Below are 13361 nucleotides of genomic sequence, written 5' to 3' on the forward strand. Positions count from 1 at the left end.
ATGAGACTCAATCCCGGGTCTCCAGGATCACGCCCTGGGCGGAAGGCAGGTGCTAAACTGCTGAGCCACCCAGGGGTCCTTATCTTATACTGTTTTAATATGATTTTTAGTAGTGTACATACTTTTTCAATAGTGCATGGATTTAATCGATAAATAAATGCTACCTATGTTGGAATGCATTCAAAACACTGTTTTTAATAAAAGTGGAAATGACCGACTCACAGGACATAAAATCTAAACATTTAAGCTGGACGTCCAAGATTTGCCTGGTTTTTCCTTGGGTCTAGTTTCTCATTCCTTTATAAGGAAATCTCTGGATGTGTGAATGATCAGTGTACATCACATCCTTGCTCAGTGAATCATTACTGATTCAAATCTCAGGGCCTTTGTTCTTGCTGTTTCCATATATTTCTTCCATTATCCTCTCCTACCTTAGGCATATCTACTAAGCCATAACCTTAGCAGCGTTTTCTCCCAAACGCCATTTCTAATCCTGTCAACCTCACTCTAGGAAGAACTTGTTGCCTAGATTGTCACTTGCATATACTCTCTATATATAGACATAAGATAGTACTTGTTGAATTTTATTGCTTTTTTGTGCCACTCTTCCCATAGCAAAGAACAGGTCCTTGAGATTACAGTGGCTGCTTTTTTAATTTTTTGGTTATATATTCCAGCACCCAGAATGTCTTGATGTCTTGTACTTTATTGAACAAAAATGTAAATAAGCAAATGCATAGTTTATTAAGTAATACATAATAGCAGTGACATAGAAGTAGTTCTCTGACTCTTAACATTGTACTCTAGTATAGCTGTTATATCCATCAGGGAGCAGAAAACAGATTGCAAAGTCACATAGGTTAAATGAGAAGAATTTAATAAAAGGATTATTAACAAAAGTGTGTGTAGTGCTCAGAGAAATTACCAACAGATGGGGGAGCACCCTGGGGTTAGCAGGTATGGGAAGATTATCATCCCAAGGTGATAAAGGGGTGATAGGAAAAAGATTTTACCAGAACCTGAGATGGACCTAGAGCTGTAGGGCAAAACTGCTGGAGAGCCTTTTGTTGGAGGTACTTAGTCACTGCTGACCCCAAAAGACAGGAATATACACTCAATGCCTCTCTTCCCACAGTCTTATATGCTGTTGCTGCCTCCTATGGGTCGGATCCAAGCAGAAAGAAGAGAACCAGAAAACTTTAACAAGGATCAGCCTCCCTCCACATAAGCAGCAGCAGAGTCTAGAAGGGCTGAGAGTGGCTCTCTAAGAGAGAAATGTAAATGTAATATACTGTCCAGGCAGCTCTGCATTTTGAGACAAGTAAAGCCACATACTTCTGTTAACTCTATACGTACAAAAGAACGTGGGCACATTGACTCTATTTCTTCAGCCAATTGTGGCCAGCAGGAAGGTGAGGCAAGCTGATGAAAAAAATGGTGAGCATCTGGCAAATCAATACTTTCAATGTTACAGAAAGTTTTTTTAATCTAAAAGCCTGCTATTTATGCATGAAAAGTAGTAATTTTATAAATGGATTCTAAATAACCTAAAAGTAGTCAGTATTACTTTAAATAGTAGGGCAATTTACCTCCTTCTTTTTGGTAAGGTTAGCATTAGATTTGCAAGTTCACCGATTCACAGAGCCATCCTGCGGGGATGGGCACTCAGGAGCTCCACAGCACACCCACCGAGTAAAAACTTCATCGATACTTTCAAGACTGCAAGCTGTCCTGTTGTACCTGCACTAGGCATGCATTTGTTCTGATGTTTCTGTATGAATGGATTTTTAGAACACGTCAAAATTCATTAAGTTTCTGCCATGAAAGATATATGGGATGTTATATCCACAATTTTAGGTATAGTTTCGGTTCAGAGTTCCTAGGTATCACAAAGCTTGGAAGGCTTTCAGAGATTTTTCGGCTCTCTCCTTCCTTCACTCATCACGACTTCCTTCACATGCATTTGTCCACAAGAAAACGGAGTCCCAAAAAGTTTAAATTATTTGCTCAATACTATGTAGCCATGGGCGTATAAGTTTCCCTATTTTTATTACTTATTTCTCCTAATTATCTATTACTTAAGTTCTCTTATTGATTTGGCCAGGTTTTTTGTTGTTGTGTTTTTTTATTTATTTCTTTTCTTTTTTTTTTTTTTTTTACTATTACATAGCCAGTTGCTTTATGTTCACCTTAAAGAGAAGGATGGAGTAGTTAACAGCTAGCATTCTAAGGTAAAATAGGAGTTAGGCACAAAGAGACCATGTTGAGAAGAAATACACCCATATCTTAATAGATATAATTTTGAAGATGAAAGGGTATGTCAGAGAAGTATGAGTTTAGAAAAAAAATGCAGAAAGCCACTTGAGTGTCATGCACTACTATCTGAAATACCAAGACTGAATTTATATAAAGCCTTAAAAGGAAAAATATAATTGATAACAAAATGACAGAAAAATACTCCAATGTGCCAATGTTTCCAGGGATACTAGATTATTCTCCTCTTCATACCTTAGCCAGCTTTTTAAAAAGATTTTTTTAAGAACAGTTTTAGATCTACAACAAAATTCAAAGCAAGGTACAGAGATTTATCATAAACTTTCTGACCCTCCACATGTAGGCTCCCCCATTTCACATCATTCATCTGAAGGGCACATTTTTTACCAAGGATGAAGCTACACTAAAACACCAGCATCAATCAAAATCCACGCTTATATTAGAGTTAACTCTTGGCGCTGTACATCCTGCCAGTTTGCAGAAATATATAGCAGCATATATCCATCATTATAATATCCTACAGACTATTTTTTACTTCCCTAAAAGTTATCCATGCTCCCCCTATTCATTTCTCTCTCCTACCTAACACCTGGCAACACTGTGTAGATATTATGTGGATGTATGTTTTCACTTCCTTTGGGTAAATGCCTAGGAGTGTGATTGGTGGATCCTATGGCAGTATGTTCAGTTTTGTAAAAAACCTCCAAACTGTCTTCCAGAGTTGCTATACCATTTTGTATTCCCACCAGCAATATTCATTTTTGTTGCTTCACATCCTCACCAGCATTTGGTATTTTCAGCGTCCTGGAGTTTTGCTATTCTAACAGGTGTGCTGTGGTATCTCATTGTTGCTTTAAAATGCATTTCCTCAATGACCTATAATGTAGAGCATTTCTTCATATGCTTATTTACCACCTGACTTTCTTCGGTGGTGAAGTTATGGTCTTTGGTCCATTTTTAAATCAAGTTGTTTTCTTATTCAGTTTTAAGAGTCCTTTGTGTATTTTGGATAAGCATCTTTTATCAGATGAGTCTTTTGCAAATATTTTCTCAGTCTGTGGCTTGTCATTCTCTTGACATTGTCTTTTGCAGAGCAGAAGCATTTAATTTTAATGAAGCACAATTTATCAATTATTTCTTTCACACATCATCTTTTGCATTGTATCTTAAAATGTATCATCATGCCCAAGGTCATCTGAGTTTTCTCTTATGTTACCTTCTAGAAATGTTATAGTAGTTTTGCCTTTTGCATTTAGGTCTATGATGCATTTTGAGTTACTTTTTTTGGGGAAGGTTATAAGGTCGATGTCTAGATTTTGTAGGTGTGGGTGTGTGGATATTCACTTATCCCAGCACTGTTTGTTGAAGAATCTCCTTGCTCCATTATATTGTCTCTGCTCCTTTGTCAAAGGTTAGTTGACTGTATTTTTGAGACATAGTTAATTTTTGCCCTTATACATTTATTCCTAAAATAAATGTCTGCTTTATTAGTTATCTAGAAACTACATAGATCTGGGTGTTTTTGTTTGGTTGGTTGGTTTTTGTTTTGGCTTAGCCAACAGAAATATGTTTCAGATCCCAGTTCTGTCTTATTCCTTCAGGAATGTACCAAGTGGAACTTCTTAGCAGTGCGTCCACTGGATTTATAATTATAAGTAATTGTCTTTGTCCAATACAACAAAACAAGGCATGTTCAAATGGAAAATATCTTCCAAAGTAGGCACTACTTCCACTAAATGTTGCTTGTATTACTTATAGCAGATTTTGTAGTTCTTCTGAAACATGTTATATCTTTATATGCAGATTCAGGACTTTATTTCAAGTCTAGGACAGCTAAACTGTCCTAGAGGTGAGAGTGGCTCAGAGTAAAGCCTTAAATCTCAGGCTACATTTGTTGCAATCTGGAGATGTCTGCCTCCCCTACCCCTTTTATTCCCCACTTCACCTTTGACAGCTTCTCTGAGCAAGGAGACCTGGGAAATTACATTCTCACTGAATTACCCTCCAGCTATACTTCCCCTGTGATTCTAGGGTGAAGAAGTGGCTCTTAAAGGACCCTCCTCCACGTTTCCTGTGGCTTGCCTATACTCTCCTCCCATCCACGCCCAACTGAAATAATCCAGTGATAAGATCCTGAAATGAATCTTTCAGGATTATATTCCAATTATTTTAAAGGAATCTCTTTCATGACTCAAGTCCTAGGTTCCTTTTCTTTTTCCTTTTTTTTATCTGCATATAGAAGTGCTTATTTCTTTTAATAATATTTCTGGTTAGGGCAGGATAGTGGAATACAACGGTGCTTACTCTCTCATGTTTGTTTAGAAAGCAATTACTGCATTGAACTGAAGGTGTGTGTCCTTCCAAAATTCATACTTGGATACCTTAACTCTTAAATGTTATAGCATTAGGAGGTGGAGCCTTTGGGAGGTAATCATGTCACAAAGTGAATCCTCATGAAGAGCATTAGCATCCTCATAAAGGGACCCAAGAAAGCTTTCTCCCACTCTGTGTCCATGTGAGGATACAATGAAAAGACAGAAGTCTAGAATCCAGAATAGCGTTTTCACCAGTGAATCTGCTGTTGCCTTGATCTTGGACTTAGCCTTTGGGACAATGAGAAATAAATTGTTTATAAGTCACCTAGTCAATGACACTTTGTTATAAGAGCCCTAACTGAGATATGTACTTCACTTGCCAATAGCTACATATTGCATACAGGGAAGCACTGTGATTTAGCTAGTCATTTTATTAGTGGAATTCAGATTGTTTTGCTACATCAAATCATGCTATCACGAGAGCTGTACATATATTTAGAAGAAACTCATAGTAATAGAATCACTGACCAAGGTAGTGTCCTTTTAAAATTTTGAGACATAATTGCAAAATTATTTTTCAAATAGGTTGCACCAATTTTTGCCCCCACCAAGAGTATGTTTTTTGTCCCCAATTCTTTAATATCAAATGCTATTATTAATAAAATACCAAGTCTCAGACTTCTATCCTTACAAAGACCTGCTTCCAGGGTTGGCCCTTGGTAGGCATCTGGGAACTTACCTGGTAAACAGTTATCTACACTGCTAAAAAAATTTTTCTCTGAATGAGAAAACTGCCATAAATGATAAAGTTGTTCATTATGCTTAATTTATTTGTATAAACAATGTGGTTTATCGTGAACATTTGCTTTCCTTCCAGGAGTTTAGGATTTTTGCATGTGCTAAGCAGAAGGTGCCTATGTGATCAACCTCCAATAAAAATTTGGGACACTAAGTCTCTAATAAACTTTCCTAGAAGACAGTGCCTTGTACAACTTGCTGCAACTCTTCATTGGAGGGATTAAGTGCAGGCTGTGAATTTCCACCAGGAGAGGATACTGGAAGCTTGAAATTTCCAGGAGAACCTCATACAGAGTTTCCTCAAGACTTCACCCCATGCATATGTTCCTTTATAATTTTGCTTTGTATCCTTTCACTGTGATGACTCTCAGACATATGCTGAATCCTTTGAGTCCTTCTAGTGAATTCCCACCCCTGGAGGTGGTCTTAGTGATCCCTGACATGCTATTAAACATTTTTATTTACTAATTTGATAGGTGAAAAGGGGACTAAACATATTTTGTATTTCTTAATTATGATTGAGGATTAGCATATTTTTTGTGACCTGAACCTGTCCTTTGCTGATTTTAATAGATTTTAATTTTTAGAGCAGTTATAGGTTCACAGCAAAATCGAGTGCAAATTACAAAGAGTTCCTATAAACCTCCTGCTCTCATACATGCATAACCTCCCCATTATCAACTTCACTCACTAGAATAGAACCTACATGCATACATCATAACCACTCAAAGTCCGTGTTTACACTACAGGTAACTCTTGGTGTTCTATAGTCTATGGATTTGTGCAAAACTATAAGGGCATATGTCTATCATAATATCATACAGAGTAGTTTCATTGCCCTAAAAATCTTTTGTGCTCCTCTGTTCATCTCTCCCTTCCACCTAAACCCTGACAACACTTCTGCTCTTTTCACTGTCTCTATGGTTTTGCTTTTTCCAGAATATCAGAGTTGGAATCATACAGTATGTAGTCTTTTATTTCACTTAGTAATTATGCATTTAGTTTCTTCCATATCTTCTCATGCGTGATAGCTCATTTCTTTTTAACACTGAACAATATTCCATTGTCTGAATATTCTATAGTTTATCGATTCATCTTTTGAGGGAGATCTTCAAGTTTTGGCAATTATGAATAGAGTTCTTATATAAATATCTATTTGTAAATATTTGTGTAGATATAAGTTTTCAGTCCTTCTAGGTAAATACTAGTGAGCACAACTGCTAGATCACATGGTAAGAAGTGTGTTTAGTGTTGTGAGAAACTGCTAGGCTATCTTGTAGTATAGCTGTAACCATTTTGCATTCCCACCAGCAATGAACCAGTTCCTGTTATTTCACATACTCACCAGCATTTGGTATTGCCAGTGTTCTAGATTTTGGCCGCTCTAACAAGTTTGTAGTATCTCTGTTGTTTTAATGTGTATTTCCCTGACACCTATGATATAAAGTGTCTTTTCATATGCTCATTTGCCATTTGTAGATCTTCTTTGGTGAGGTGTGAAGGTCTTTGGCACATTTTTAAATCAGGTTGTTTTCTCATTGTTGAGTTTTAAGAGTTTTTTTAAATATATTTTGCATAATAGTCCTTAATTGCAAGTACCTTTCGCAAATATTTTCTAACCAATCCGTGATTTACCTTTTCATTCTCTTGATCCTCTGCTTATTTTCAATTACGTTTTGACCTTTTTCTTAATATTATGAGTCCTTATATATTAAGAAAATTAGCTCTTTGCCAATGAAAAGTTCACATAGTTTTTCTCGGTTTGTTATTTGGGCTTTAACATTTGAGGGGGCGGGGCTTTAACTTCATTAATATTTTATTCAGCAAAATTTACTCTTTTTAAAAAATGTAGTTGACTATTTTCCTGCATGATCTATGCATTCTGTGCCCTGAACTGTCCTTGTTTAAGACTTTAAAAGCTTTATCCTTTCTTCTAATACTATTGAAAAATCTGAAGTATTGAATATACCTGGGCTTTGCTTTGGTATAACAAGCATCAAAGGCATATAATTTGTTTTTATTTTTATTTTTATTTTTTTACAATTCATCTTATTCCTTTACATGGCAAAGTAACCACCCCCTCAAACAAAGTAAATTAATTAATTTCCCCCCCAAACTGGAAATGCTCCTTCACCACGGGTGACATTGTATGAGATTTTGCAGATCTTATTTCTAGACCCTATTCTTTTTGATCTGATTATTCATTCATGAACATAAATTTGTTATTACTATTTTCATACATTAAAATACATTTAATTATCTTGGGACATTATTTTTTTCTACTTTTAGTTTTCATTTTTTTTTTGGCCTTTCTTACACATTTATTTTTCCCTTATAAATTTATAGTAACAATGTGGGGACAATTGGTATATTTAGTAGGTGTTCAAGATAGGCACACATCTATTTTTTATGTTTCTAAGTCTGGCGTTCTGTGCAGAACTTTTTTATAGTCAGGTTTATGTACAGATTTATTTTTATCGTTTTTACTTTCTAAAAAATCTTTTAAAATTTTTATTTAAACTCATGTTAGTAAACATATAGTTTTAGTGGTAGAATTTAGTGATTCATTAGTTGCATATAACACCCGGTGCTCATTACATCAAGTACCCTTCTTTTTTCTTTTTCTTTTTTAAAGATTTTATTTATTCATGAGAAAGAGAGAGAGAGAGAGAGAGAGGCAGGCAGAGACACAGGCAGAGGGAGAAGCAGGCTCCATGCAGGGAGCCCAATGTGGGACTCGATCCCGGGTCTCCAGGATCATGCCCTGGGCCAAAGGCTCGCTAAACCACCTAGTCACACGGGCTGCCCTAGGATATTATTTCAACCCCTTCTAGCAGAATATAATCATATGTAACTTCAATCTGTGGATTAAAGTCTTAATTTCAGGAAAGTCTTCTATTATATCCTTGTGTTTTGTTGTTGTTTTTTTCTGTTCTAATTTTTCTGGTCCTATCTTCAAGAACACCAGAGTTTCATATAGTGATCTTTCTCACATTTCCACAACCATCATTTTTTAAAACAATTGCAGTTCAGTTGGATGTTCTCAAACTGTTCTCTATATCATTGACTCTTTACAACATATTTTTTCACTTTTTGTTGCTTCTTATATAAAGCCATTTCTTTTTCTTGTTTTTAATTCCCCTCCATTTCTTTTTGGAGCTTTGCCAAATCATTCATTCAGTTAATGAGTTAAACTCATTCAATTTTCTTAGCTCTTCTGTTTTTGGTTCAGAAACACCATATTTCCTTTACTATCTTTGGTTTATTGGAGATCTGCTTGCCATTACTTTCATATCAACTCTTGGCTTCGGGCAATACTCTACTTAAGCCTACCTGATACTCCCTGCTTCATAGGGAAGCCCTCTGTGTCATGGCGTGTTGTATAGTGATTTAGAATTCTCATCCACTGTTCATCAAACTTTAATCCTTCAATCCATCAAACTGGTAGTCCTTTCTCGACAGTAATGGCATACTGAGTTTCTCATTCGGTCTTGCCTATTATGCCATTCTGTTTTCAAACAAACTCAAAGGTGCTTTGGCAGCCCTTTCTTTTAACATAGATCATGCCATACCAAGGAGGAGTCCTTGGTTTGGCCCTCACAAAGTGCAGGCTACTCAACGATCTTGAGGGTTCACAAAAGTCACAAAAACATAATAACCTTCTAAGTTTCTTCCTTCTGTTAGGTTCAGTTTCTCCACATTCTCTAAATCTGTCATTTGTGATTTGAGACTGTGACTGTTTCCTATTATCATGAAAGAATAGACTTTAATTTGTGTTTTTAATTCTTATTGATTTTAGTCTGTTTGAAAACAAAAAGCAGGCCATATCTATCATCTGCAACTTGGATGTTCTAGCAGTAATTCTGCTACAGTTATATTTATTTGCCTATGAACTGCTTCCCCATAATTCTTAGGTTTATTCAGCCAAATTCATTTAGTTACTCTTAACAGATGTTTGCAGCCTTATTAAATGATTTTTTTACCCTCTGACATGACAAAATTGTTTCTGAATCTGATATAAGGTGAAACACTTTAAATTTGATCTGTGGCTCTCTCCTTTGTTGGTATTAACCATTCACTCTCTAGTTCACTAGCTTCACAGATGTGATGCAATGTTTGAGCAAAATGTAGGACAAAATACCTCATTTTTGTCTCTTCTTCACTAAGACTTTAACTTTCTTAATCATATATATTTTCCCATATATATTCTTATATATAATTCTTAAATGTAAGAAACATTAATAAAGAATTTAATGTAAAGTTTAATCTATACCCTATTAAGTTATAACATGCATGCAAATATCATTTTATTGTTAGATAGGATATTTCTAACAGAATATAAGTACCTGACAAATAATCTACACATTTTTAAATGTGTTTGCTTATTTCAAAGAACCAAATGGGAATATTAGGTTCAATGCAGTGGCAGGTACTATCCTAATTACACTTTTAATTGAGTGGTCAACATTAAATTAAATGTCTACTGCATGTTAACTCAGTGACAGCAGGAGACAACTCAAGTTGCCCTGGAGGCTCATTTAATTACTTGATGGGAGCCAAGTAACTAATATAACTGAAATACATCGGGAAAAGAGATCAGGAAATCAGAATAAGATTGTCAGACAAGAATAAAACAGGGATTGAATTGAAAACACACATGATACAGAATCAGAGGTGAACACAGGTACACTTAAGGGGTTGTAGGGAACTTAGAGGATGAAGGCAGATCAAACAACCATTAATGAGACCAAGAAAGGAGCTGGACCGATGTCACTAGATGGAAGAAAAAGCAGATTATTGTGTGGCTGAGAGAAAATACGACTTGTGTAAGTACAAAAAGGGAAGGGACTAGCACATACCCTAAAAATAGCAACCAGAAAAACACTATGCTGAGAGAAACTATTGTTTAGATAAATCAACTATTTATTGTTTACTCATTTATTTAAACTATCCTGCTTTCAATCAGTTTTCAAATTCCATAGATGGCAAAGAATGAGTGAAGGAAATAATGGTGAGAAAAAGATGAAGCCTGTGGGGTATGTTAGTAAACAATACACTTGCCACACAGTCCTATTCATGTTCCCAGGAACCAAACCAAACAGCAACGTGTGATTGGTTACAAGATTTCCAGGGCCATAAGGAAAGCAACCCAGATGCTCACCAGCAGCACATGGGTTGAGGTTTCGGTAAAATTTATCTTATGTGTTTTTAATCAAGAGAACAGACTGTGTGATGGAGTATATGACACTTTCAATGTCATTTCTACAATAAATATGATATAAAATTCTGAGTGATGTTACCATAATTTCACTCAGTTCAGTCCAAATCATAACTGCATAAATAGTTCAGAAAAAGCAATTATGCAAATGATCCAGATAAGACACTCCCAGATGGTCTGGCTTATCCAAGAGCAAAATTTAGAATATCCAGAGAACATCATATCCTTTAGATAATCCTCAATGAATAATCCTCAATGAATATTTTCACAACAAATAAACCACATATGAAAAAGTCTTTCATAATATAGTCATTATTTACCCAGAAATAATTTGACAAATAATTTCTGTCTAGAACATGCAGCGAATTAATTACATGTTTTCTAAACGAGGCTACTCATAATTAAATAATGTCTACTTACCTTAGTTTCTTCTGATTCCCCCTTTTTCCTCTGGGGAGATTTATTCCATTTTACAAAATGTGAAAGAGAATTATTCTTAGGTATAGCTCCCTGGGTGGTTGTTTAGATTTTGTTTATAGGGTAATTCTGAAAATGCTATAAATCTGGAGAGATTACAAGTGTGCTTTATTCTCTCTAAAATAAATATCTGAATTCACAATCCCCAAACTCTAGCTTCTAAGTAAGTTTCCCCCCTTGCCCCTGTGGGTGGAAGCAGCACTGTTGACCTAGTACCATCTCATGGAGAATAGATCACGCTACAGATTTTTGACAGGAACATTTAAATTAACTCTGGTAGTATAGTGCCTAAGCATGAGCAAAAGAAATAATGTCAGGAAACCCACAGAAGCTTAAGTGCCTTAAAGCAGAAACGTTACACTTGGGGGTAGCTCATTCTAGGCTTTAAGAATATGAATCTGGGGACTTAGTAGAGTCTTAAGTACTTTCTAGTCCATGGCCTTGGCAGAGAGACACACCCAGTTAATGGTTACAAAATGTTACCTCAAATCAGCAGCTTTTCCCGTCTTGTTAGTACACATAACCTCTCTGGTCTGATACCCAATCTGGATGTCCCAATATTTGTTCTCTTGTCTGTTCTGTCTGTTTCTGTTTCTCTTTTTCTTAATAAGCTCACGGGCTTCGGGATCCTTCACTCCTTTTCCTCGGTCCTTCTCGCGTTCTTTATTCTTCCCACGTCTCCTTGCTTGTCTTACTTGTCTTGAGTGGGGCATCGAGCATGAGCTCCAGGGACCCACGTGCAAGCTGTACATGCTCTCTTCATCTTCACAGGGGCTGGACTGGCACACCTGAAACTCTGTCAAGTTTGGGCAGCCAGAACCTCCAAACTGGGGAGGTGCCACCACATGCCGTGTCCGGTGCTGGAGCCCACTGCCACAAGTCTTGGAACATTCTGACCAGGCGGAAAACTCAGACACGATGCAATCTTGCTGGCAGGGGATGAGGCAGGCCTGTTCCAGGAGAGGTTTGGGCTCAAAGTACTCACAAATGATATCCTCTGCGGGAATGTCCTTCTCTTTCTGGATGCACGTTATTTCTCTCACCTGGATGCCTTCCTCCCCCTTAATGCACTCAGGGGGTTTCTCCAGGCTCTTGGATATCACAGGCTGACACTGGTTCCAAGGTCCCAGCCTCCAATCATACAACTCCTTGTGCCAGTCACACACCTTGAAACAGTTTTGCTGGTTGCTGGGTCTCTCAGCCTGCTTACAGTTTGTATGTAATGTGGTCCATCCTTCCACATGAGCACACCACACGGCCCGGGTCTGAATGCCTCCTGGACCACATTCATCTCCCATACACCGGCCCCATGGACCTGAAAATGATACAAGAGTTAACAGGGCCACTGGAAGAAAACTATAAGTTATTTCACTTTCCAGAAAGATGTTTCAAGATCTAGTACATTAACTTCCCTGAAGTGTTATAAAGTAGGTCTCTGTGCATGAGTGGCGGAAAGTAATGATCTGTACTCAGTATTTTTGCAAAAGGAGAAGTGTGTCAGAGTCTATATAAGGTAACCGCTGGGACTAGATTTCTTTGGGTCCTTCTGGGATTATGAAAAGTTTGCTTTTCTTCATTTTCTTAGTTTTAAATATAGAACTGTTGCTTCTAAAGGACATCGGAAATCAGTCACAGGGAAAACACATTATTACCCCTGCCTCATTGCCAACAAATCATGTCAGTAACAGGTTAACAAAGGGGCCCTCGGTGAAGAACTCTATTTCCTACAGGCTTTTCTTTTCCTGAGCAATTAAGGATTCTGTACAATGTGTTCTCTTCTACCTCATTTTCCATTCTGTACCTCCTATGACTGCAAAAGTCTAGTGGATGTATACCTGTACTGATGGAAGTGTTCCCTTACTGGCCATCAAAGCTAAGAAGTTAAAAATCTTTTAAGCACATTCTGCCTTTAAATTCCACCCCCCCCACCAAGGGACCCCTGAGTGCCTCAGCAGTTGAACATCTGCCTTCCGCTCCGGCGTGATCCAGAAGTCTGGGGAGTGAGTCCCACATCAGGCTCCCTGAGAGGAGACTGCATCTCCCTCTACCTATGTTTCTGCCTCTCTCTGTGTGTCTCTCATGAATAAATAAAATCTTAAAAATTAAATAAATAAATAAACAAACCCCCCAAATTAATTTTTTTCTCATCTTCCCAGTGAAATATAAAGATGGGCAAGAGAATTAAAATTTAACTCAAGAACTTCTGTGATTTTCTGAATGTTGAAGGGTTACCTGGAGTTTTATCAATTTGTTTCCTAAAATAGAAACTATTTGGGATT

At 37.0% G+C, this 13361-nt stretch overlaps 1 protein-coding gene across 1 annotated transcript in view; it reads right to left on the reverse strand.

The window, feature by feature from the left end:
* Positions 1-13361, reverse strand: part of THSD7A (thrombospondin type 1 domain containing 7A) — a 421895-nt gene that overhangs the window by 235067 nt on the left and 173467 nt on the right. Inside the window, exon 2 of the mRNA XM_026003851.2 lies at positions 11566-12397. Coding sequence (XP_025859636.2) covers positions 11566-12397 — 832 coding nt within the window. The remainder of the gene's footprint in view (positions 1-11565; positions 12398-13361) is intronic.

Source organism: Vulpes vulpes, chromosome 7 (genome assembly GCF_048418805.1).
Source record: "Vulpes vulpes isolate BD-2025 chromosome 7, VulVul3, whole genome shotgun sequence".
Lineage (NCBI taxonomy): Eukaryota > Metazoa > Chordata > Mammalia > Carnivora > Canidae > Vulpes > Vulpes vulpes.